The sequence below is a fragment of the Neomonachus schauinslandi genome, chromosome 3 (assembly GCF_002201575.2).
Source record: "Neomonachus schauinslandi chromosome 3, ASM220157v2, whole genome shotgun sequence".
NCBI lineage: Eukaryota > Metazoa > Chordata > Mammalia > Carnivora > Phocidae > Neomonachus > Neomonachus schauinslandi.
Window position 1 is genome coordinate 159066883 of NC_058405.1, and position 24675 is coordinate 159091557.

At 36.6% G+C, this 24675-nt stretch overlaps 1 protein-coding gene across 1 annotated transcript in view; it reads right to left on the bottom strand.

The window, feature by feature from the left end:
• Nucleotides 1–24675, bottom strand: part of FAM126B (family with sequence similarity 126 member B) — an 82830-nt gene that overhangs the window by 24366 nt on the left and 33789 nt on the right. Inside the window, exons 4-8 of the mRNA XM_021702895.2 lie at nt 19674–19754; nt 18855–18956; nt 13076–13255; nt 8829–8909; nt 7178–7293 (exon numbers count right to left, since the gene is read on the bottom strand). Of these exons, the coding sequence (XP_021558570.1) occupies nt 7178–7293; nt 8829–8909; nt 13076–13255; nt 18855–18956; nt 19674–19724 (530 nt within the window). The 5' untranslated portion in view covers nt 19725–19754. The remainder of the gene's footprint in view (nt 1–7177; nt 7294–8828; nt 8910–13075; nt 13256–18854; nt 18957–19673; nt 19755–24675) is intronic.

A 24675-nucleotide genomic window follows, 5' to 3' on the forward strand; every position in this document is an offset into this window, starting at 1 on the left:
TTTTTCTTAATAAACTGTATAGAACGAATGCATGTTTAAATTTGAAAATATATATCTGCATGTGCATATGTGAGTGTATGTGCATATGTGATATAGTTGACAAAAACTATGTTTTGCTGTGCAAAAACAAAACAGTAGCACAGTGAAATACCACATTTCACAATCAGTATGATGGCTATACTCAAAAAGATGGATGCTTCTTGTGGGAATGTATAATGGTACACTTACTCTAGAAAACATTATGATAGTTCCTCAGAAAGTTAAGCATTGAATTCTCGTATGACCTAACTATACTGGAATACTATTCAGTCATACAAAAGAAGTACTGTTACACATTACCACATAAATGAATCCTGAAAATGTGCTAAGAAGTCAGACACAGAAGGCCACATATTGTATAATTCCATTTACATGAAAAGTCTAGAACAGACAGAATTCCACAGATAGAAAAGTGAGATACATGGTGGCCTGGGGCTGGAAAGAAGGAAAGGGGAGTTTCTTTGTGGTGTGATAAAAATGTCCTGGAATTAAATAGTGGTAGTGCACAACCTTATAAATATACAGAAATCACTGAATTGTACACTGTAAGTTATGGGGTGTATTTTATGGTATACGAATTATCCCTCAATTAAAAGTAATTTTAGGGGCACCTGGGTGGCTGTCAGTTAAGCATCTGCTTTTGGCTCAGGTCATGATCCCAGGATCCTGGGATTGAGTCCCGCATTGGGCTACATGTTCAGCAGGGAGCCTGCTTCTCCTTCTGCCCCTCCCCCCTGCTTGTGAGCACACACGTTCTCTCATTCTCACAAAAATAAATAAAATCTTTTAAAAAATAATAAAAATTTTAAAAGTCAATAATTAACTGAAAATGTGCAAGGTGTAAAACACAGCGCAGTTTTCTTAATGTTTTAAAAACTCAGCAGGAAGCCTGCTTCTCCCTCTCCCATGCCCCCTGCTTGTGTTCCTGCTCTCGCTATCTCTCTCTGTCAAATAAATAAAATCTTAAAAAAACAAACAAAAACTCTTGGAAATCACTAGGAAAAAATATACAGTTCAATATGAAAAATGGATACAGGACATGAATATACATTTCACAGGTCAGGAAAAATAACTAGTGAATTAATGTACTAAAAGTGTTCATGCCTAGTCGTAATTAAGGAAATGTCAAGTAAAACAATGTAACATCAATTTTTAATGATCAGATTGACAAAGATTAAAAAATTTGAAAATACCCAATATTGGGGATTAGTATAAGGAAATAGGCCTTCTCAAACTACTGGTAGGAGATTCAGTTCGTGCAGATGTTCAGGGGAGGGTAATTTGGAAATACATACTCAAAGTGAAAAAGGAGATACTCTTTAGCATAGCAATTTCATTGCTAGGAATTTATCTTATGGATTAACTTTGGTGCTCCCATGCAAATATATATACAAAAAAAGTAAAACAAACTGAGTTCCTTGCAATATTGTTTATATTAGCAAAAAAGTGAAACAATCTAAATTTTAGTTGATCTAAAGACTGGCTAAGGATCTAAAGATCTTTAAGATTGGCTAAAAACTGATGGTACATACATAGAATGAAATACTAAGTAGTCATTTAAAAAGAATGTGGAGACCTATATATGCTGTTAGAGAAGTAAGTCTAAGATTTATTCTTAAAAGGGAAAAAGTTACAGAATCCAGTGTGCATGGGCCTGCGTATGTTTAAGATCGAATATATGCTTTTGCACGCATTAAAATTTTCTGAAAAGACACACAACAAAATGACTAACAGTTTAACTACTGAGAGTGGAAACGGTGGTTAGAGGGAAGAGGACACATACTTTTCTCTTTGTACTCCCATCTATTTTCATCTATTTATATTCTGTTCTATTTAAAATTTACCACAAGTATATAATGTTCTACATTTAAAAATTAAAATTAGAAAACAAAAAGGGAACCAGGTAACCAGATGATTTTTATGTGGTCTGCAGACTGTAGTATGAGCCACTCTTTTTTTTTTTAAGTATTTATTTGAGAGAGAGAGAGCGCATGTGAGTGGGGGGGGGGGGGGGGGGCAGGGGGAAAGGAAGAAAGAATCCTCAAGCAGACTCCCTGCTGAGCACGGAGCCCAATGCAGGGCTCAATCCCAGGACCCTGAGATCATGACCTGGGCCAAAATCAAGATTCAGATGCCCAACCAACTGAGCCACCCAGGCACTCCCATGAACCACTTTTTTTTTTTTAAGATTTATTGATTTGAGAGACAGCACAAGCAGGGTAGGGGGGGACTGGAGAGGGGAGGAGCAGAGGGGAGAGAGAGAGAGCACAAGCAGAGGGAACGGTAGGCAGAGGAAGAAGCAGACACCCCACTGAGCAGGGAGCTCTACATGGGGCTCAATCCCAGGACCCTGAGATCACAACCTGAGCCGAAGGCAGATGCTTAACTGACTGGGTCACCCAAGTGCCCCTCTTATAATGTGAATTTTATATTGTGAAATGATTTAAGTAAACCAATGTAACTATATAGAAAAAAAAATTAAACTGTTACTTTAAGTTGGGATAAGGCCTTCTCTGAGTGTTATATAGCACCCTGCTGGCTAATAGAGGATAATCACTAAAGCTGAATTCCAAAACAATGTGTTAGAATGCAAGGAAAGCCAATGCATTTTCTATCACATGTGTAATACTGGAAAGACCCATAAAAAGAACCAGAATTCCAGACTAAAGCACGATCAAAGGTCAATGACCATGGAAATTTGCTTGATTCTATATTCCTTCCATAACTCTAATATTATAACCAATCTAATATTATAACCAACAAGATAAGAGTATTATTTTACTACAAACATTATGCAATAATAATAGTATCACTAACATTTACTATATACCAGGCATTGTGCTAAGCATGTTTTAGATGTCGCCTCATTTATTCCTCACAACAACCATGTATGTTAATATGTGGTAAGGAATTTGGCCTTGCCCAAAGAGATCTCAGTCTGGCCTTTGCCCTCAGCTGCCCTCAGCTTCTGGGAAGTAACCCATATCATACCTGACAGCTTTGTTTCAGGTGGGGGCTGGTAACACAGAAACATAAAATAATCCTGAAATTTGAAATACCCATAACATCTTGGGTGATATAAGAAAAACATAGGCAGTGCCAGAAGAATTCCATAATAAAATGGAAATGGTATGTGCAGAAAAGTGCTACCAGGGAATGCAAAGAGGTGCTCAGAATACTCATCAACAGGGAGTCTCTTTTTTCCCTAGGGTGAACTCTGGCACTACCCGACAAGCTGCTAGATTCTACTGTCACCTAGACACAGAGTGATAGTCACTCACGGACCAACAAAGAACTGTCTGATTTATGGATGGCAATTCTAAAATGAATGGACTTATCTTGTTTGGAAGGCTGCCACTCCGATTGAAGAAGGTTAAAAACAAATCAGGTTGGTAGGTGGACTTAACTGTATTCTGTTAACCACAATGAGTTTTTACCAGCTCATAGGTAGTGGCCAAGGGCCTCCACATATGGTCCTGTAGGAGGGCAAGGGAAAACTGGCCTATTAAAGGGATGCCTGCAAGGGGAATAACCCTATGGAAATCACCATGGGAATTTGAGGAGTGCATTAAAGTACGATTATGCCTATACCTATCAGGGGAATCAGAAGGCAACCGGTATCAATGAGTAGACATCCCAGTGTGCTTGAAGTGACCATCTGTGTCCACGAAATGAGTGGATATGGCGGTACTGCAGCAATGCAGAGATGGGCTGAATTTAGACATATTCTTTTTACACCCTGAGGTAAAAACTGCTGGTAAGAACTGTTGTTTGCCAACAAGAGAGACAAAGATTGCAGATGGCTATGGCGCAGATTACCCTGGGGTAAGGCCCTATACAGCTGACAGCTGGACTGATGCCAGTAGACAAAAGGGTCCTGACAGGAACAGACACTCTGCACTCAACTTTGCTTATCTGATGATAAGTCAAATGTTCAGAGTACTATAAAAGGACCAGAAGATATTGCACCAATTTGGACTGCTGAGTCACATGTTTTTCAGAGCAAGGAACACACATTACAGCCCATAAGGCCTAACAATGTATAAAGAGATATCCTAAGCATAATGGTTTGACAGATACGTGGAACAAGCAACTGAAACATCTCTCATCTAAAATGGGACAGGGAAAAGGGGGTGGGAATGAAGCATGAAGGGCAGGTTTACACAGGACAGTCACCACTAGACAGATTTCTCTGCTTTTCTGGGGATGTGGGAAGAGGTAGATAGACAATGTTGGTAAGACTACGCAATTCTTTCTAACATAATGGTATAACTATACTTCTTCTTTCTTCCCCACAATTCAGCTTTTCTTTTCCTATCTAAAGCACTGGTCTTGGGGCGCCTGGTGGCTCAGTCAGTTAAGCGGCTGCCTTCAGCTTGGGTCATGATTTCAGGGTCCTGGGATCGAGCCCCGCATCGACTCCCTGCTCAGCGGGGAGCCTGCTTCTCCCTCTGCCTGCTACTCCATACCCCCCCACTTGTGCTCTCTCTCTAATAAATAATTTAAAAAAATAATAATAATAAAGCACTGGTCTAGGACCAGGGCTGTAACTGCAGGTGCCAGAAGCAGAGGATTTCTAAGCAAGAAATTGTAACTATATCTTTAATTCCCAAGAGCTGATGGGATGAGTGGTACCTTCATCCCATCTGGCAAAACTGGGGTTGATACTGAGTGCAGATGTATCACCTAGTGGTCCAGAGCTCACTAGTTCTTGGGGCGCCTAGATGGCTCAGTCAGTTAAGCATCTGCCTTTGGCTCAGGTCGTGATCTTGGAGTCATGGGATCAAGCCCCGCATCAGGCTCCCTGCTCAGCGGGGAGTCTGCTTGTCCCTCTGCCCACCACCCTGTTCATACTCTCTCTTAAATAAATAAAAATAAAAAATTTTTTTTAAGTTTTTTTATTTATTTGAGAGGGAGAGAGAGAGGAAACAAAACCACAGAGCAGGGGGAGGGAGAAGCAGACTCCCTGCTGAGCAGGGAGCCTGATGCGGGGCTTGATCCCAGGACTCCAAGATTATGACCTGAGCTGAAGGCAGATGCTTAACCGACTGAGCTACCCGGGCACCCCTACATCAGATTCTTAAAAGGGTGAAACCATTTGTTGGTGAGACCACTCCTGCTTTTAAATCTGATGAAGTCAAAAAGAAGCCTGCAAACCTGAGTGACATTGTTCTAGGAGACATTCTGGTAATATGAGATGATAATGAACTGCAATAATAGTTAATGACTGAGTAAGACTCTAGTAATATGCCAGTATCTTTGACTTATTTTTCAGGTCACACCTACTGGCATTCTGTGTTTTGCTATAACACTGGCATGGTTGTTATTAAGGTTATAATACTCATATTGATGTACTGGTAAATTGCGTTAAAGTCTCGTTAGGATGAATGCTAAGAAAATGACCAGCTTGAGGGAAAAACTGGACCTAGTTAACCATCAGTTAATTTCTATGATCAGTATTTCTGCTCAAGTTTATCGTAAGGAACAAACAGTAGTAGATGATGGGGGTAGGGTGGGGTGGAAAATAATAAAAAATGGTACAAAAATACGAAAATGTATATAGTGGCTTTGTAGAACAAATTAATTGTTTCTTCAAATCTATTCCTAACTTACAATGGCTCTTCAAATGTTGGGCATATTCATAATGATCATATTTATGTCTGTGTCTGTCATATAAATGCTATACTAAAAGTAGATGCCCAGGTAAACATGATTGTTTTTGTTTAAAAGAGCCTAGGCCTGGGGCGCCTGGGTGGCTCAATCGTTAAGCGTCTGCCTTCGGCTCAGGTCGTGATCCCAGGGTCCTGGGATCGAGCCCCACATCGGGCTCCCTGCTCAGAGGGAAGCCTGCTTCTCCCTCTCCCGCTCCCCCTGTTTGTGTTCCCTCTCTCGCTGTGTCTCTCTCTATCAAATAAATAAAATCTTAAAAAAAATTAAAAAATAAAAGAGCTTAGGCCAAAGGCCAGGGCATGGTCTGTGTAGTAAAGAATTTGGCCTTGCCCAAAGAAGTCTGGCCTTTGCCCCACTGCGAGGAAGTAACTTATGTTATACCTGACAGAAGTGTCTTTGTTTAGGATGGGGGCTAGCCACACTAGAAACAGCCACCATGGGGTGCCTGGGTGACTCAGTCAGTTGAGTGGCTGAGTGGCCAGCTCTTGATTTGGGCTCAGGTCATGATCTCAGGGTCCTGGAATTGAGCCCAGTGCTCAGCAGAAGAGTCTGCTTGAGGATTCTCTCTCTCTCCTTCTGCCCCTCCCCCTGCTAGTGCTCTCTCGCTGGCTCTAAAATAAACAAATCTTTGAAAGAAAGAAAGAACAAACAAACAACCACATACCATGTGATTTAGGGTGGGGCTTTGGGTCACACAGCCTCAATCAACTGGGAGGCTGAGATCAACCTTGTGAGCAACCAATCTAACCAGTCATACTTATAAAAATGGAGCCCAGTGAAAAATTCGGACACTCAACCTGACTCTATGCATACTGTCACACATTAATGCTCGGAGGGTAATGCATCCTGACTCCATGGGTGAGGACAACAGAAGCTTTGCATTTGGAACCCTCCAGATTCTATCCTATGCATCTCTCCCTTTGGCTGACTTTAATCTGTATTAAACCTTCCTTGTAATAAACCTTAACTCTGAATATAACAGCTTTCATTCAGTGAGTTCTGAGTCCTTCTAGTGAGTTATCAAACCTAAGAGTGGTTATAGGAACCCTCCAAACTTGCAGTTGGTGTCAGAAGTGAGGGCAATCCTGGGGACCATGCATTCAAACTTTGTAGTTTAACTTCAGGAAGGTAAGTACTCTCATTAACCCATTCTGCAATAAAGAAAGCAAAGTGAAGAGAGTAGATAAACTGCCTGAGAGGGCAAGCTTCTAAATTGTAGTGCTAGAACACAAACCTTAGCTTGGATGACTTTATGCCCACACTTTTAGTTTTTACACTACTTTATACAAGATGACCATTCACAGTACCATGCATTGGATGGATAGGTATTTAACCATTATAATGTATTTCACTAGTATGAGATCTTAAACCTTTTGCCTCTTCTCTCATCAAACTTGAACCAAAGTAATTATAGTTAACTATTAAGCACAAATTAATAATTATTACTATCTACAGTTTTGACCATTACCGGTTTTGTGCAGTGAATGTTTCCCTTTGAGGATGAAGATCACTATAAACAACCCTGATGAGATCATGCTGACACAATGCCCCTTCTGTCAAAGCCATGGATCCAATTGTTGAGGGCTACAAAAAAAGATGAAGTATCTTTTAGAGACACAGTATCTCTAAAATGAAGTAAAAATCTGTATCATGTAAGGATATTTAATTTTGTTTTAACATTAAGGCCATTTCTTCTCATTCAAAACCCTTTGCATTTTTCAATTACATACATTCCATACCTCTTTTTGGAAATTATATTTAATATATAAAACTAAAAATATACTGCTTTATTTTTTGAAAGATTATAGAATTAATCTATATTTAGGACACAAAGTAAGAAAAGTTGCTGGAAAGACTAAAGGTTACAAATACACCACTTTCATTATTTTTTATTTTTTTCAAATACATCAATTTTAATCTGTTTGTACCCCAGAGCACACAGCAGTTTTGAGACTGTGCATTTAAATTTTGCAATTTGTCTAACTTCAGGTAGGTGGATACTCTCATAAACCCCATTTTATAATGAAAAAGAAAGGTGCACGGGTTAAATGGGTGATGGGGATTAAGGAGTACACTTGTCATGATGAGCACGGGATGGAGTATGGAATTGCTGAGTCACTATATTGTATATCTCAAACTAATAACACTATGTTAACTAACTGGAATTAAAATAAAAACTTAAAAGAAAAAAGAAAGGTACAGAGAGTTATGTAACACAAACAACAATGAAGATTATGATCAAATGTTTAATAGTGACATAATTAATTTCATGTTTCTGAAGTTAGAAGCATCCATTCATAAGTGCTCCATTAGCCTCCATTTTATTACATAACATGATACACAGAACTTAATTAAAATCTATTACTCAGAAATATTCTATGCTAAAACGAGCCCATTCTATTGCAGGTATTCGATTTCCAGTATAAAACGAAGTCCCAGGGGAATTAATTAAGAAAATAAATAGCTGCATGGAGCTATGAAACAACTGGATACTGTCTGTTGATAAGAAAATGGAAAATAATTTTTGGCCTACTGGCAAGTTTCTTTAAAGGCTTTCCTTATACTTTATACACTAAAGGTCACTACAGACCAGAAGCTTGATTCGTAACATACATCCTTAAATATAAACATCAGTGTTCTCACATTCTTCAACCAAATAAATACAAGCAAAACTCAGAAGCATAATATTAACGAATAGCTACAATGCATCAATTACAGACTCCTTTAAATAGAAATAATTTTAGTGTTAGAATCCTTCTAAGTAGACATTTTCCTAAAAAATAATAAAAAATTAATCTAAGACAAATTTCTAATTATGGGATACCTTAAAAAAATGAAAGAATATTTTTATGAATTCATAAAAGACTAATAAAAAAAGTGAAAATGACAGTGGTGGAGGAATAAGAAAGAAAGAAACAAGAACTAGAGGAAAATTTTCCATTAATTACTTTCTGCCTCTCTTGATAAGAGCTTAGCTTTACATCACTAGTTACAAGCACCTACTTTTAAGAAGCAAATCAATAAAGATGTGTTAGGAACATTTATCTCGGATAAGAAATTAACTTTCATCTCTTACTCAATATAATTTTAAATAATTCTACCTTTCTAATCTTACTTACCTCATGGTATATTGAGGGCTTGGATAAGGAAGGGATAGTAAAAGATAGAACTTTATTGTTTCCATCTTTATCAGCAATTTCCTATAGTTAAAAAAAAATAATATACAAAGATAAATAATCACAGGACTATACTGTAAGAAATAATTTTTTTTTTAAAGATTTTATTTATTTATTTGAGAGAGGGAGAATGAGAGACAGAGAGCATGAGAGGGAGGAGGGTCAGAGGGAGAAGCAGACTCCCCGCCGAGCAGGGAGCCCGATGCGGGACTCGATCCCGGGACTCCAGGATCATGACCTGAGCCGAAGGCAGTCGCTTAACCAACTGAGCCACCCACGCGCCCAAGAAATAATTTCTTAATTTACCAAATATATCACTGGCAACTGAGGAAAATTTTTAGAAATAGTAATATATAAAAAATAGGGATGCCTGTGTGGCTCAGTTGGTTAAGCATTTGCCTTTGGCTCCCTCTCCCATTGCCCCTCCCCCCGTCCTCTCTCTCTCAAATAAATAAATAAAATCTTAAAAAAAAAGACCCTCATTTGAGAGGTGCCCTCCCAAAAGAAAGATGCATCCTTTTCTCTGAAGACTGAGAAACTTTAAGGGGAATCCAAACAAACAGGCCTTATTAAGTTTCTCCCAATTTTACCCTTAGCTCATTCCCTTTAAGTCCTATCATATTTTCCAACAACTTTCCACTCTTCATCAAACCTAGTATAAAAATACTCAGGCTTGGGGTCCCTGGGTGGCTCAGTCGGTTAAGCGTCTGCCTTCAGCTCAGCTCATGACCCCAGGGTCCTGGGATCGAGCCCCGTATCGGGCTCCCTGCTCAGCGGGGAGCCTGCTTCTCCCTCTCCCACTCCCCCTGTTCGTGCTCTGTCTCTCTGACAAGTAAAAAAAATCTTAAAAAAAAAAAAAAAAGAGTATTACTACCCTAGTGTATCTTTTCCAACCAAATTTACACAGTTCAGTAGTTGAGTTACCCTTTGAGAGATATGGAACACAATACTATAGCTAAATCAAATGCAATGTGACAGCAAAGACACGAAGCAGGCACACAAATCAATTTTCATGTTAAATATACAGACAGGACAGGGAGATTACAACTGATTAGATCTGAGTCAAAACAGGTATGTTTTTGCCAAGAAATACACTTATTTAATTAAATAAGAAAAACACAACATTTTAACACAGAATGAATCTTGACTAAAAGAAACTGTCACAATTATTTAGCAAAAGACTAATGACCTGAATTAAGTTACATGTTAACATAATGAATATTAGTCCATGTGATTAAGTTCATATTTAGGTAATTTCTACTGAACTGCAAGAAAATTCTTGTGTTTTCTTTTAAAAGCATTTTATCCGGGACGCCTGGGTGGCTTAGTCAGTTAAGTGTCTGCCTTTGGCTCAAGTCACAATCCCAGGGTCCTGGGATCAAGTCCAGCATCAGGCTCCTTGATCAGTGGGGAGCCTGCTTCTCCCTCTGCCTGCTGCTCTCCCTTCTCTAATAAAAAAAAAAAAAAGGCATTTTATCGTTCAATGAAAAGGACAATGGTGTCCTTCATTTCTACAGTCTCTGGCACTTCCAGTGTTCCATAGGTATCAATAAAAATCTGCCTATAGACACTAGCAAATAGAGGGATGAAATGCTCCTCTGGAATCACTCCTTTTCTCCACTGCCTCATTTTAGTCTGCTTCCTTTACAACTCATATTAGTATACATAACTAGCATAAAACCCAGACAGAGAAGGCTGCCCCCCCTCACTAGACCTAGCAAGAAGGTCAGAGAGAGACTGAGTAGTTATACGGTACAAAAGGAAGAAACAACAATAAAAACAACTATTGTCAACAAAACACAAACCCAAAAGAACTTCCCTGTAGGGCTCATTTCTGAGTTTAATATGTCACAGGAGAGTACCAATTATATGTGAACAATGGCCGTACCCCTAATTTTGGTAGGAAAATGGGTTTAAAAATTCCTTATGGAGTCATTCTACTACTTTATAGTTAAACTAGATACTACCACATTTGGGCCATTATTTGTCAGAGAAAGTCTACAGTAAGATGAATGAACCTAATTTAAGTTATAGGCAATAAAACTTTAATTTTTATTCCTAAACTTCAAATTAAACCAAGTAACTTTTATTTATATTTGTGTGTATCCCTGAAGAAGGACGTTCTGAAATATCTAGTATCTGAGGGGAATATAAAACTTCCCCTGGGGCTATGTGAAGCAAGTGAGAAGTTCTGGAGGGGGGGGGCGGGGGGAGAGAAATAAATACATGAAAGAAACCCAGTGCAGTAAGAAAAATTGAGAGCCACAGAGAAGAGAGAACACAGAAAGGGAATTAGAAGAAAGAAGTCTGAGGTTACATTTCTGACATATAATTGAGCACTTACCTTACAGTAACTATTTCTGAGATGCTAAAAGGTAATTAAACCATAGCACCAACAAGCACTGTCAAGAACTTGTCAGTATTCTGCTATAAAAGTATTTTGCTTCATTTGTCCCACTACTGAATTTTATTAAACAAATTAAAAGATAGCTTAATTTTCAACTTAATCTAAAACACTAAATTCAATTATTAAATCAACATCTATTAAGTGCCTGTGCTAAATACTAGAGGAGAGAGTAATGTATGAAACAAATTTCCTGCTTTATTTATTTTAAAGATTTTATTTATTTATTTGACAGACACACAAACACACACACACACACACACACACGGAACACAAGCAGGGGGAGTGGGAGAGGGAGAAGCAGGCCTCCCACTGAGCAGGGAGCCCGACAGGGCTGGACCCCAGGACCTCGGGATCATGACCCAAGTTGAAGGCAGACGCTTAACAACCGAGCCACCCAGGCACACCTAAATTTCCTGCTTTAAAAGAAAAAACAATCAGGCAAGTTAGCAACACAATTTTATACCTAGACCAGTTTTCATGTAAAAAAAACCTCACCCTTAATTTTGATACTCCTACTACTGTTAAAGACATTTATTAAACACCTCAGGCAACATGCAGATTCTCCTAATTGTTTTTAATTCTACTAACAATGTTTTATTTCTCTTTTACAGATGAGGCAACTGAAGTTGATATATTAAGTAGTGTGCCCAAATTTAAAGCAGCCAATAAATGCCAAGGCCTGGGTTTGTTTTTTTTTTTTTTAAGATTTTATTTATTTGACAGAGAGAGACATCGCGAGAGAAGGAACACAAGCAGGGGGAGTGGAAGAGGGAGAAGCAGGCTTCCCGCCGAGCGGGGAGCCCGATGTGGGGCTCAATCCCAGGACCCTGGGATCATGACCTGAGCCGAAGGCAGATGCTTAACGACTGAGCCACCCAGGCGCCCCCCAAGGCCTGGTTTTAAACAAAATACAAGTGATTCCAAAGGCCATACTGCTTCCTTCAGATGTATGTTCCAATGATAGAAATGTTTTCTAATGACTTTTTAAGGGATAATACTTGGAGGACTGAGCAGTGGTACAGAAGAATATCTATTTATACTGAGACTCAATGTTTTGTGAGGTACTTTATTACCTCTCAACTATTAAACTTAATTTTATTATGTGGAGTGCTTGTTTACCATGAGTACTGAATACAGAGAACATAAGAATTCAAAGAGCAGGAATTTCAATACCAATGTTCTAACTGGACACTGTGGGGAAAAAACCCAGAATAATGTTTAAGTTACTTAAGAATCTCTTAGAAAAAGAGTTTCAAACAGTACAGTATCAAAAACAAATTATCAAATGATTATTAAAAATAATTTCAAAAATTTTAAATGCAGCACATTCATAAACAGTGGTCAAATAAAGTAACTTAAGGATAAGTCACAAAATATTAACAATACTATCAATTATAATAATTTCACCTACTTTATAAAATGCCATTATCAGCAATTACTTATTAAGCCTCTCTATACTCAATTATATTAATTTAAATAAATTATTCGGTAGACCTTTCAATTTTTTTTTTAATAAGTATTCTTTTGTTGTTGTTGTTGTTGTTTTTAGAGAGACAGAGAGTGCATGTATTTGAGTGGGGGAGTGAGGGGCAAAGGGAGAGGGAGAGAATCCTACCGACATGTGGCTTGATGTCATTACCCAGAGATCATGATCTGAGTCCAAATCAAGAGTCAGATGCTCAACAGAATGAGCTACCCAGGTGCCCCTAAGTATTAAGTATTACCTCAGAAGACTTTAAATAAAAGATACTTAAAATTTCCCAAACTATCATTTTCAACTTACCAAATTGTAAATTCCTAACAGAAGTGCTTCAATGCAACCATTACTCTGTCTGTCTCGGCTAACTGTAAGCCGTAAATAAACCCACATCAATTCTGGCAAGAACTGCAGTGTGAACCTCTTAAGTCGAACTTCAGAGCTACGATAGAGCTCAAACAGCTGGTGGCAGACAGGCTCCAGAAGCTAAAAGGAAAATAAAGTGCATTAGCTATTTCCATTCTTTTGGCTGTCACTGTGTTTTTTTTAATGCATATATACTGGTATAATATTTTAAAAATAAATTCTCAATATTAATTTTTGCATTTTTTTAATCAATGTGACCCAAACCTTAATCTCTATGTGCAGACTACATATTAAACTGACCAATCTACTAACTATAAGAATTTTGTGCCTGTATGATATCAACATATTTTTCAATACACTGTACCATTAAATTTATTAGATAATTAATTCTTTAACCAATGTACTACATTTGTATTTAGTATGTTTCCTTTTCTATTATTACTAGCCCTTACTATCCTCCATTTGGAGGATATTCCATATTGGAAGAAAATAACTTCAAATGCTCTTGTTGGAAATAACCTTTAAATCTCAACTTAGACTATGATTTAAATAAATCAAGAAAGGGATTTTGCAACACATAATATTTAGACATCCAAAATGCTAGCTAATATTTTAAAAACATACAAGTAAAACAAATGGATTACTTTTATGTTTTAAGACTGATTTAAATTCTAATTACATTTATTTGAAAGATTTTTGAAAAGGAGGCAAGTATACAGAAACAGCTTTTTCAGTGTTTAATTTTTCATATGATATCCCACAGTATGACTTACGAGGATCTTCATCACCTTGAAAACTAAAGAAAATGAGTAGTTTAAATAAACCGCTCCCTTTTTCTAATCATGTACTACCAAACTAGAATGGTTTTGTTGAAATAACTAGTCTACACAAAACTGGGTATGATTTTAAAATGCAAATAAAACACTACCAGGAAACTATAAAATCATGTTTAAAATTTAATACTAACTTTAAAAAAAAAATGAATCGTTCATTATTTATATGCTTACCTCTATTCTGAATGATTAAATAATGCATATACATTTGGAAATCTGCTTGAATGTAGTTATATATGTCTGTAATAATCTAACGCTCTAGAATAAGTCACTACTTTCACAACTGTAAATTAAAAGTCAACAAATCCAATGTTAATCATATGGTTAATATATTTAGATGAGTTAAGCTTAGCTCTTAAGGAAAACTAAAAAAAATTTACACACACTAAGCCCTTTATTTGAAATCACTACCATAGTATTTTTTTTATTTTATTATGTTATATCAATCACCATACATTACATCATTAGTTTTTGATGTAGTGTTCCATGATTCACTGTTTGCGTATAACACCCAGTGCTCCATTCAATATGTGCCCTCTTTAATACCCATCACCAGGCTAACCCATCCCCCCACCCCCCTCCCCTCTAGAACCCTCAGTTTGTTTCTCAGAGTCCATAGTCTCTCATGGTTCATCTCCCCCTCCAATTTCCCCCCCCCTTCATTTTTCCCTTCCTACTATCTTCTTTTAACATATAATGTATTATTTGTTTCAGAGGTACACTGTGATTCAAGAGTCTTACACAATTCACAGTGCTTCCCATAGTATTTTTTTTTTAACTTTTTTAATTTTTAAGTAATCAGTAATCTCTACACCCAACATGGGGCTTAAATTTATAGCCCCAACATCAAGAGTCACATGCTCTTCTAACTGAGCCAGCCAGGTGCTCCAGTAATATTTAAAATCTTAAAAAAATTCCAATTTTCCCCTTACACAGAAATCTAGACCAGTCAGACAATCTGCCCAAAGTCACAGAAGTAGTGGTGGAAGAAGACACTTAAAATTCAGGTCTTCTGACACCAAGTTGATGCTCCCATTATACCACATTTCTTTTTTTAATCTTTTTTTATTTTTAAAGATTTTATTTATTTATTTGACAGAGAGAGACACAGCAAGAGAGGGAACACAAGCAGGGGGATTGGGAGAGGGAGAAGCAGGCTTCCCGCTGAGCAGGAAGCCCAATGCAGGGCTCAATCCCAGGACCCTGGATCATGACCTGAGCCGAAGGCAGACCCTTAATGACTGAGCCACCCAGGCACCCCATCCACATTTCTTATACTAGAATGAACAGGAGGGCAGGAGGTAAGGATTGTTTAATTACAGATACTATATTCCACATAGTGTCAATAATGAAGTAATAAACTTCTGAAAATAGTCAACTGCTGGCATCTTTTTAAAGTACTGACAAAAATAGCTCTTTTGGGGAATTAAAGATCACTGCTCTCATAAATGTATTTATTAAAAATACATATCCATGTTTCCAATCTATTTTTCTCTTTAGTAAAGACTCCAAAATTGCTGTCTCTAAATTTTATTGGCTATGGTACAATTACAATTGGTTTCTTTCTTTTTTTAACTTTTATTTTAAGTAAACTCTACACCACACGTGGGGCTCAAACTCATGACCCTAAAATCAAGAGTCACACACACTACCGACTGAGTTAGCCAGGTGCCCCAATTACAATTGCTTCTGTTATAAAGACCTTAAGTTCCCTTCCTCAGTAGCCACAGTGGCACTAAGAGACTACATTTTAATTAGGCATAGCAAAGAAACACAGAGTTGCCAAAATTTTTACTCTGCTTTCTTTTTTAAAAAGGGGGGGGGGGCAGGAATAGCTGGCAATCCATTAACTTCTGGTCAGAAATCAATGATGAAGGAAAGAGAAGGTATAACTGCAGGAACAATCTTTGAGGGGGCTAGAGAAGATGTGATCCAGGCCTAAGTGGAAGACAGCCTTTGATACAACCTGGGACACTTCATCCACCGCAGCAGAAAAGGCAGGAGAATGTAGGTGGAGAAGCTGGTAAAGTGATAGGTATGAATGGGAAAATAAGAGAATTCCCAATTATCTTCTTCTTTTTTAATGACACAGAAAGCAAGCTGAAGATGAGGGAAAGGAGGGTAAGACTAATGAGGAAAGGAATGTGTAAAATCCACAGTGGGGATAGTGTACCAAGAAAGTAAAGCAAGATTGCAAGACAGTATTATGTGACTGAGATTTTTAGTCCTGCATTTTTCTAAAAAAGATTTATTTATTTTAGAGAGAGGGAAATGGAAAGAGAGAATCCTCAAGCAGACTCCCCACTCCCCACTGAGCACAGAGCCCAATGTGGGGCTCGATCCCAGCACCGTGAGATCATGACTTCAACCAAAATCAAGAGTTGGGACACTTAGCCGATGAGCCACCCAGGCGCCCCTGACTTTCTGCACTTTAAATGCAGGACTAGGGGGTGCCTGGGTGGCTCAGTTGGTTAAGGATCTGACTCTTGATTTCAGCTCAGGTCATGAGCCCCGTATCTGCCCCGCGGCAGGCTCCCTGCTGAGCTGGAGTCTGCTTCTGATTCTCTCTCTCAAAATAAATAAATAAATAAATAAAAGATAAAGTGGAGAAAGTCAACAAAATTGTTGTTGCAGCTGATTTCTCCAAGTATGTTCAGCTGTTCAGGTACAAGTGTGAAGATGAACAGCAGAGTTTTATCCAGTGTTGAGATTTTCCCAAAGAATGAGAACTAATGGAAGGAGAAGCAAAGGAGCTAATAATGTTTGCAAGGAAATAGACTATGATGTACTATGAAAATTTAGCTGGGTGAAGAGAGAAGTGTGATATGTGAGGGAAGAAGGAAAGGCAATCAAATCATGAAAAAGTGATAGGATTAATAGACTGGATGGAGAGCTCCTTGAAATGGAAGAGCTGCTAGAATGTCCAAAGGATCTGACACAAGGGAAAGGAGAAAAATTAAGCAGTATGTTGGTCTAGAGATTAAAACTTCAGCTGCAGTACAGGTTGGCCATGATATGTAATACCAAACCAGGAAATACACTTTAAGAACTTTTAAGGTCTTTAAAGCAAAACTGTTCATAAAACTGTCATAAGTTTCAACTAATATTATATATGGCATGTGACAATTTTCTGAAATAATTTCCTGTTAACTAAATAAAACAGTTGATTGTCTTTCAGAATATAACAAAATCAGGACTACAAGGGTCTTCCTTCTAGGACTAAAGTCCAGAATTGGTTTGAGATGCTATAGAGCTAAACATTCTGCTTTTCTGAAATATGACATGGTTAGAACTTTATGACCTGACAAGAGAAAAGATGGAAAGACAGATCTGCTCTGGCAACTGGATGATTACAGTGACTGCTGTTGAGCCTGAATCTCTCAAGCTGTAATTTTTCCCCGTTGTGGCCATAACAAGGTCTCATACATGAGTATTATGAAGTATTACAGTTTAAATAATGTGAATAACGTTTTTTTTAATGTCATAGCTTCTAAAGTATAAAGGAAACTAATCCTTTTTATATACTTGTGACTCCTAATGAAAATGATAGCATTTCAGTGTCATTTTGTGTTTTACTATTCTTCTAATCAATATTTATTAAGTGTTCATCATGTACATGACAAAATATATTCTAGAGAAGTTACAAATATAGAATATATGACCACTGCCCATGAAGAGCTTACAATCTAAAGAGAAAGCATAAAACAAATTATAATAGGCAAAGCTTAAAACGTTAAGACAGTGCAAAACAAGGGGTAGGAAATACACATATTCATTATTCAAACAGAATTTTGAAAACTCCTAACCAAAAAGGATGAGTATATGTATATGTGTATATACACATATATACACATATACATATATATATATAAACACATCTAAAGTTATAAAACATTCATAAATACACAGCAAGAGAAAAAAGAAGCAAATGAATCCTGCAATTGCTGCTACAAATAGCAACAGATGCAAGCCTAACTGAGAGCCAATCCAAGTTTAGGAGACAGGAAAGAAAGAGGTCAATAAGCAAGCTTTTAGTGATAGGACAAAAATTAAGATGCACTTTAAATTAAGCTGCTGGTTAGGAGATGATTACCTGAACTTCTTCAAACTCACTCCAGTACACAGCAGAGGCACTCTTGGAGGCTGTATCTGGGAAGATAAGAAGCTACTTTCCTGTGTGTTCCTTTTATTTTCATTTTAAAGCATACACGAATCCAGTGGTGATAAAACTGTATGTCATACTATTGTGTTAATGGAAAGATAATGTGTGTATTTTGCATTAATTAACATATAGAAACAATAGCTACATTTTCCCCCTTCTACACAAAGCTGAGTAACAGGAAACTCTTTTTCTAAGTTTATTCATCTTGACTACTTATGCTAAATAGTGCTTTCTCCAATCATTTCAAGCTAAATTTACTAGAAGCATCATTTCACGTCACCAGTTTGAGTTCACTCATTAGAGTAATATACACAGTTCTGTATCATCAATAGAATAACTGCAAACACCACTTAAAATAAAAAAGTCTGAATCAGTGTATGGCTAAAATTTGGATTCCAGAAAAGGAAACATTCCGAACAGGAAAGAGAGAAAAGTTTCAAATTAAATAAGTAATCCAATGAGATGATGGTCATTCAAATCAACAATCAAAACATACAGTCCTGAACAGAAACAAATCTGATCAAAACATTTAAAATAATAAGAGGGAGGGCAAAGGGAAAGCCAAAGCAACCATCAGAATGAAACACAGCAGAAAGAAAGTTTTCCAGTCCCATAAGAAGAATTTTTAAAAGGAGAAGGGAAAACTACAAAACTTACATATGTGTTTTAGTACACATATTTCATTTTACTATGTTGAAATTATTTTTCTTATAAACTTTCCTACCTCATTATTCGAATCTTGAATAACTTTATAGAGGGCTGGTACCAGTGATTTTTTCCGGTGTAAAGTTGCTGCATAATTGGTGATCTGAGTGTCAGGTAATGCCTAAAAGAAACATCCAAGGAAATCAAAAGCAAACTTAATATTTGGGAAGTCAGGAAATTTATTTTACCTGAGTTCCTCTTGAAAAGAATTATGATAGAGTCAACTAAGAAAAGTAAAAATAATACAAGAAATAACCATGAGAGTTAATAAAACAAATTAAGTTAGAATGTTATAGTATACAGTTCTTCAAACTACTCAACCATGAAAAATGATTAGAAATCACACATTATACCAAGATCTGCTGAAATAGGTCAACTTAAACTAATCTACTCTAAAAAAATAAGTATAGGATATATTTTAATTCTTGCATTTTATGTTTATAAAACATTTATTTCTATAGTATTCAGAAATTATATAGTTTTAAATCAAATCAATGGGTGATTTTTAATTATAGGAAATAAAAATATAAGGCACAAATCCTATGTCTGTGCCTTATTAAAGCTTGGAAGCTTCCCCTTTTATTCAATGTATTTAAAAATTCATATATCCCCTCATCAATCCTAACAACTATTTTCAATTTTATACATTACCTTCTAGTCATTATTCACCTTAGTGCCTTTTTAAAGACTTACATGTATAGAAACACATTATTTCATATTTTGCCATTTCCACTTCATATCATAACATTTGTTTCAGTTTCTCCAGAAAACATATTCACTGTCTGAATTACTGACATATAGAATCATATGACACATTCTTATCCCCAATCCAATTTACCTTGAATTCTGATAACCATTCTTCCACAACACCACGTTCAGATCCCAGCATCTTCTTCTACCCTCTATTCCTCTTTTATCCCTGAAAGGAAAAAGCACTGAACGTGAGGATAGTATTATGTACTTAAAGAAACTACCAAAGGTAAATGATGTGCACCTTTCACAAAGAAACTAACCTAGTATATATTTCAAATAAGAAGCCATAGTTTTAAACTAGAGCTCAATTAAATTTATATTTATATTCATATTTAAGAAATAAATTCTGGGGGCGCCTGGGTGGCTCAGTTGGTTGGGCGACTGCCTTCGGCTCAGGTCATGATCCTGGAGTCCCTGGAGAGAGTCCCGCATCGGGCTCCCTGCTCAGCAGGGAGTCTGCTTCTCCCTCTGACCCTCCCCACTCTCATGTGCTCTCTCTCATTCTCTCTCTGTCAAATAAATAAATAAAATATAAAAAAAAAAAAAGAAAGAAAGAAATTCTGTTTTTAGTGGTACATTTGAAACCTATTTCCCTAATACTTTTTATATTTTCCTCAACAATTATATTTCAAAGAGGCAAAAACAAATTTAGTGAAATCAAACTGCACCTTACCCAAGACAAACGACCAGTCTACGCTTAGAGCTTTTACCAAATATACAACTGGAATTAGTTACATATCACAGAACAAACCATGTGACAGATAATAAATGACAAAGACAAAAAAGCTAGAAATCAAGGTGATTATAAATGTATATGTACTATACGAATAAGGCCTTTGAAGAAGGTGGATTTATATATGTTTTCTATAATGGAAAGATGTCCAAGTAGAAAAAGCAAGTTGTACAATTATGTAAACTATAATTCCATTAAAAAACTATATAAAATGTGAAAAAAAGCCTGGAAGCACATATATACCAAACTAGAGTGTCTACCTCTGAGAGAAGGTATACTGAGGATATTCTAATTATGTAACTTTGAATTATAGGAAAAAAAATAAGCACATATTATTTTTAAAGTGAGGAAGACAATTAAAAGGTCTGGGTTTTAATTAGATTTAAAGGCTCAAAAGGTAAGAACTAGAAGAAATAAAGAACTTCTTTGAGGGGGAAGGAAACATCTTCAAAGCAACTGAAATAAAAATTTCTTTATTAAAAAGATAATTATTTCCTAAGAATGTGTCAAATTTCACACTAAATTTCTACCTACAAAAAGGAATCAGATTTTCTAATTCTTCCCTTCAATTCCAAAAGGATTCTTTAATGTCTCTATATAATGCACTACACCAAGTACTATATAAGGAAGGAGTACAGAGGAGTAAGACATGTACCTTATTTTTTTTTTTTTAAAGATTTTATTTATTTGACAGAGAGAGACACAGCTAGAGAGGGAACACAAGCAGGGGGAGTGGGAGAGGGAGAAGCGGGCTTCCCGCCGAGCAGGGAGCCCGATGTGGGGCTCAATCCCAGGACCCTGAGATCATGACCTGAGCCGAAGGCAGACGCTTAACTGACTGAGCCACCCAGGCGCCCCAAGACATGTCCCTTATTTTCAAGTAGCAAATGCTGTTAAGATAGACTGATGAATTTAGTCAAAATAAATTGCAAAAGAAAAAAGAGATAGTAGGGAAACCTACAGACTAAAAGAGATTAAAAAAATGAATAGCCAAAGTATGAATCTCTTTTGGACTCTGATTCAAACAATTAAAAAGAACATTACACAACTGGAAAAAGCTGAACATGACTGGTTATTTGATGATATTAAATTAAGTAATTATTATAGGTTATTTTTATACTTGATAATGGAATTATAGTTAGGTGTTTTTTTTTTTTAAATAATGCTTGTCTCTTAGAGTTACATACTGACATATTTACTGTTGAAATAATGTCTGGGATTTGCCTTAAAATAATCAGGGCAGGGGCAGGGGGAACCAAACAAGGCAAGTGAATTAGGTATAGATGAAATACGATTGGACATGAATTGATAACCATTCAAGCTGGTACACAAGTTTCATTACACTATGATCAACACTTTATTATAAGTTTGAAATGTTCCATAATAAACTTTAAGAATAAAAGGATTAATGAACACTACATAAGAAGGAAAATGCCATACCTACACAAACTCAATTTTGCAAACAATTTCTGGGAGTTCAGACCAACTAAAGTCCATTATTAATAGACATGGATACCCAAGTGACAAACTCTTGCTGAAGAAATGAGACTCTTAAAAATAACTTCACAAAATAGAGCACAACCATACATCCAAATGGTAATGCCCTTCAAAGAAGTCATTTTGTAAGGTTCCTACATTTATTACAATGATTGTTCAAATCAATGTCAGAATGCCTTCTTTTCTTTTATACCAATTAAGTGCTACTAAATACTTTTTGTGTTTTTTTTAAGGTTTTTTTTTCTTTAATATTTTATTTATTTATTAAACAGAGAGAGAGAGAGACAGAGACAGAGCAAGCACGAGCAGGGGAACAGCAGGCAGGGGAGAGGCAGGCTCCCTGCTGAGCAAGGAGCCCGATGCAGGACTTGATCCCAGGACCCCGGAATCATGACCTGAACCGAAGGCAGCCGCTTAACTGACTGAGCCACCCAGGCGCCCTGCTTTTTGAAACCTAGTTCTTCACCTAAAAATGCATTCCATGATATAACTATGATTAATGTGTTTCTTACTCTCTACAAATTATACCTCAATAAAAAAATTTTTATGAATAATTGTCTAAATATTCTAAGGTAGCTGCCTCTGCAAGTTTCTCAGAACCCAAGGAGGCAACTGACTAAAAAGCAAAGGTAAGATTCAGTCAGAAATTCATTGATCCGTTCCATAAATATTTCTTAAACACCAACTTTAACAGCCATTATGCTAACAGCTGGAAATACAATGATAAAACCAGATGTAGTTTCACTATATAACAGATCATTTATCTAGTGAAGGAGACCAAACACATTTTTGCAAAGAGATGAGGAATAAGAAGAAAAGACACACAAAAGCGTAATAAAAGAAACCTAATATTGATGAAGGAATCAAAAAGGACTTCTCTAAGGTAAGCTGAGGTAACAAAGACCAACAGAGTTAAGGAATTAAGAAAAGAACATTGTAGAAAGAGGCAATGGCCTATATACAGGCCCTGTTGCAAGAAGAAAACATAGGAAGTTAGAGAATCTGAAAGAAGATCCAAGTGACCAGGAACACAGAAAGCGAGGGATAAGAGTTGAGGGTAGAACAATAGGCATGGACCAAATGGTATAAATGGGAATTTTTAGTCTGCATTAAGTATGGAAAGGACTAAGGATTTTAAGGAGATGAATAATAAGATTCAAAGTTTGAAAAGCTCACCTGGCTACAATGCAGAGAAAGGACTGGTATCCATTTTCAGAGCTAGCTACAAATTTCCCAAATGTATGAGGACCAAAAAAATTCCAGAATTGCTACAGCATTTGCTCTGAGAGTTCCTACCAAGTCTCCGGAAATTAAAACACCTGAACAGCTACTGACAATAAAAATGTTTTTTATTTACAAAGTACCTGGAAAATAAGTAAGCTAGGTTACATTTTTATTAAGCTTCAAGTAAGTACAGTAACGCAAAAACTACATTAGTTTCTCAGGAAATAATTTTTTTAGGGATAAGTTCTAATATCTTGATCTCCCTCTAACATCTCCATTCCTTTCTCAAGTCTCTTATGAAGGTATAAACAAAAGGGGTTGTTTTGTTAACATAATTTATAACACCTCTTCTTTCTATCACTTCATTATTTCTAATGAGCTCAGTGGACCACAAGATTAAGAAGAAAAATAGAATTTTACACTCTTTGAAAAGTGCTCCAGAAAAGGAGGTAAATACTTCTGATAAATTTATTACCATGCAAGGAAGAAAAGCATAATTTCACCGTAGTGGTGACAGAAAGGACTTATTGCCAATAAACAAAATGGAACTTAAAAATAAACTCCTATATCTCTATCGCTGGATTTCAATTGATTTTTATTTTTTATTTAATGGACAATTAAAAAGCTTTTTCTGCTCTGTATATCAACTGTTATCTCTATAATTTTACAAATATACTTAGCTACAAATATGAATTAATGGTTGATATTCTATTATTAAGTGTTAAAATATTGTAAATATATACCTGTAAAAAAAAAAAAAAAAAAGGAACTTAGCTCAACTACCTACTGCACCCACGAAGATTAAACAGAGTCAACTATTTGGTATGTATTTTCCTTCCAGATATATATTTATGTACATGCATGTTCATACATGTGTGTATATAGTTTAAATATAGTCATTTGTTCATCATACATAGTATCCTTCAACACGTTTTTTTTCAATTGCTAAAAATATGAAAGACCTATAGATCTCTTTTTAACAGCTGTCGTGTTATTGATCCAAAAACTTATTCATTTAATAAATTACCAGGACACATAGATTGTTTTCAATGTTCTATATTACAAAAAAAATGCAACAATGAACATCTTTATACACAGATACACATTTCTGTTGTTCCTTTCTATACTATAAATTCTAAAAATTGGATTTGAACTTTTAAGGCCACAGACAGAAATATTATTGATAGCATATCTGTATATAAATAAACTCTCAAAACCATAATCCATCATATAATTTTTTTTTAAAGATTTTATTTATTTATTTGACAGAGAGATAGAGAGCACAAGTAGGCAGAGAGGCAGGCAGAGGGAAAGGGAGAAGCAGGCTCCCCGCTGAGCAGGGAGCCTGATGTGGGACTCGATCCCAGGACCCTGGGATCATGACCTGAGCCCAAGGCAGCTGCCTAACCGACTGAGCCACCCAGGCGCCCTCCATAAAATTTTTTTTTTTTTTAAAGATTTTATTTATTTGACAGAGAGAGATGCAGCGAGACGGGGAATACAAGCAGGGGGAGTGGGAGAGGGAGAAGCAGGCTTCCCATGGAGCAGGGAGCCCGACGTGGGGCTCAGTCCCAGGATCCTGGGATCATGACCTGAGCCGAAGGCAGACGCTTAACGACTGAGCCACCCAGGC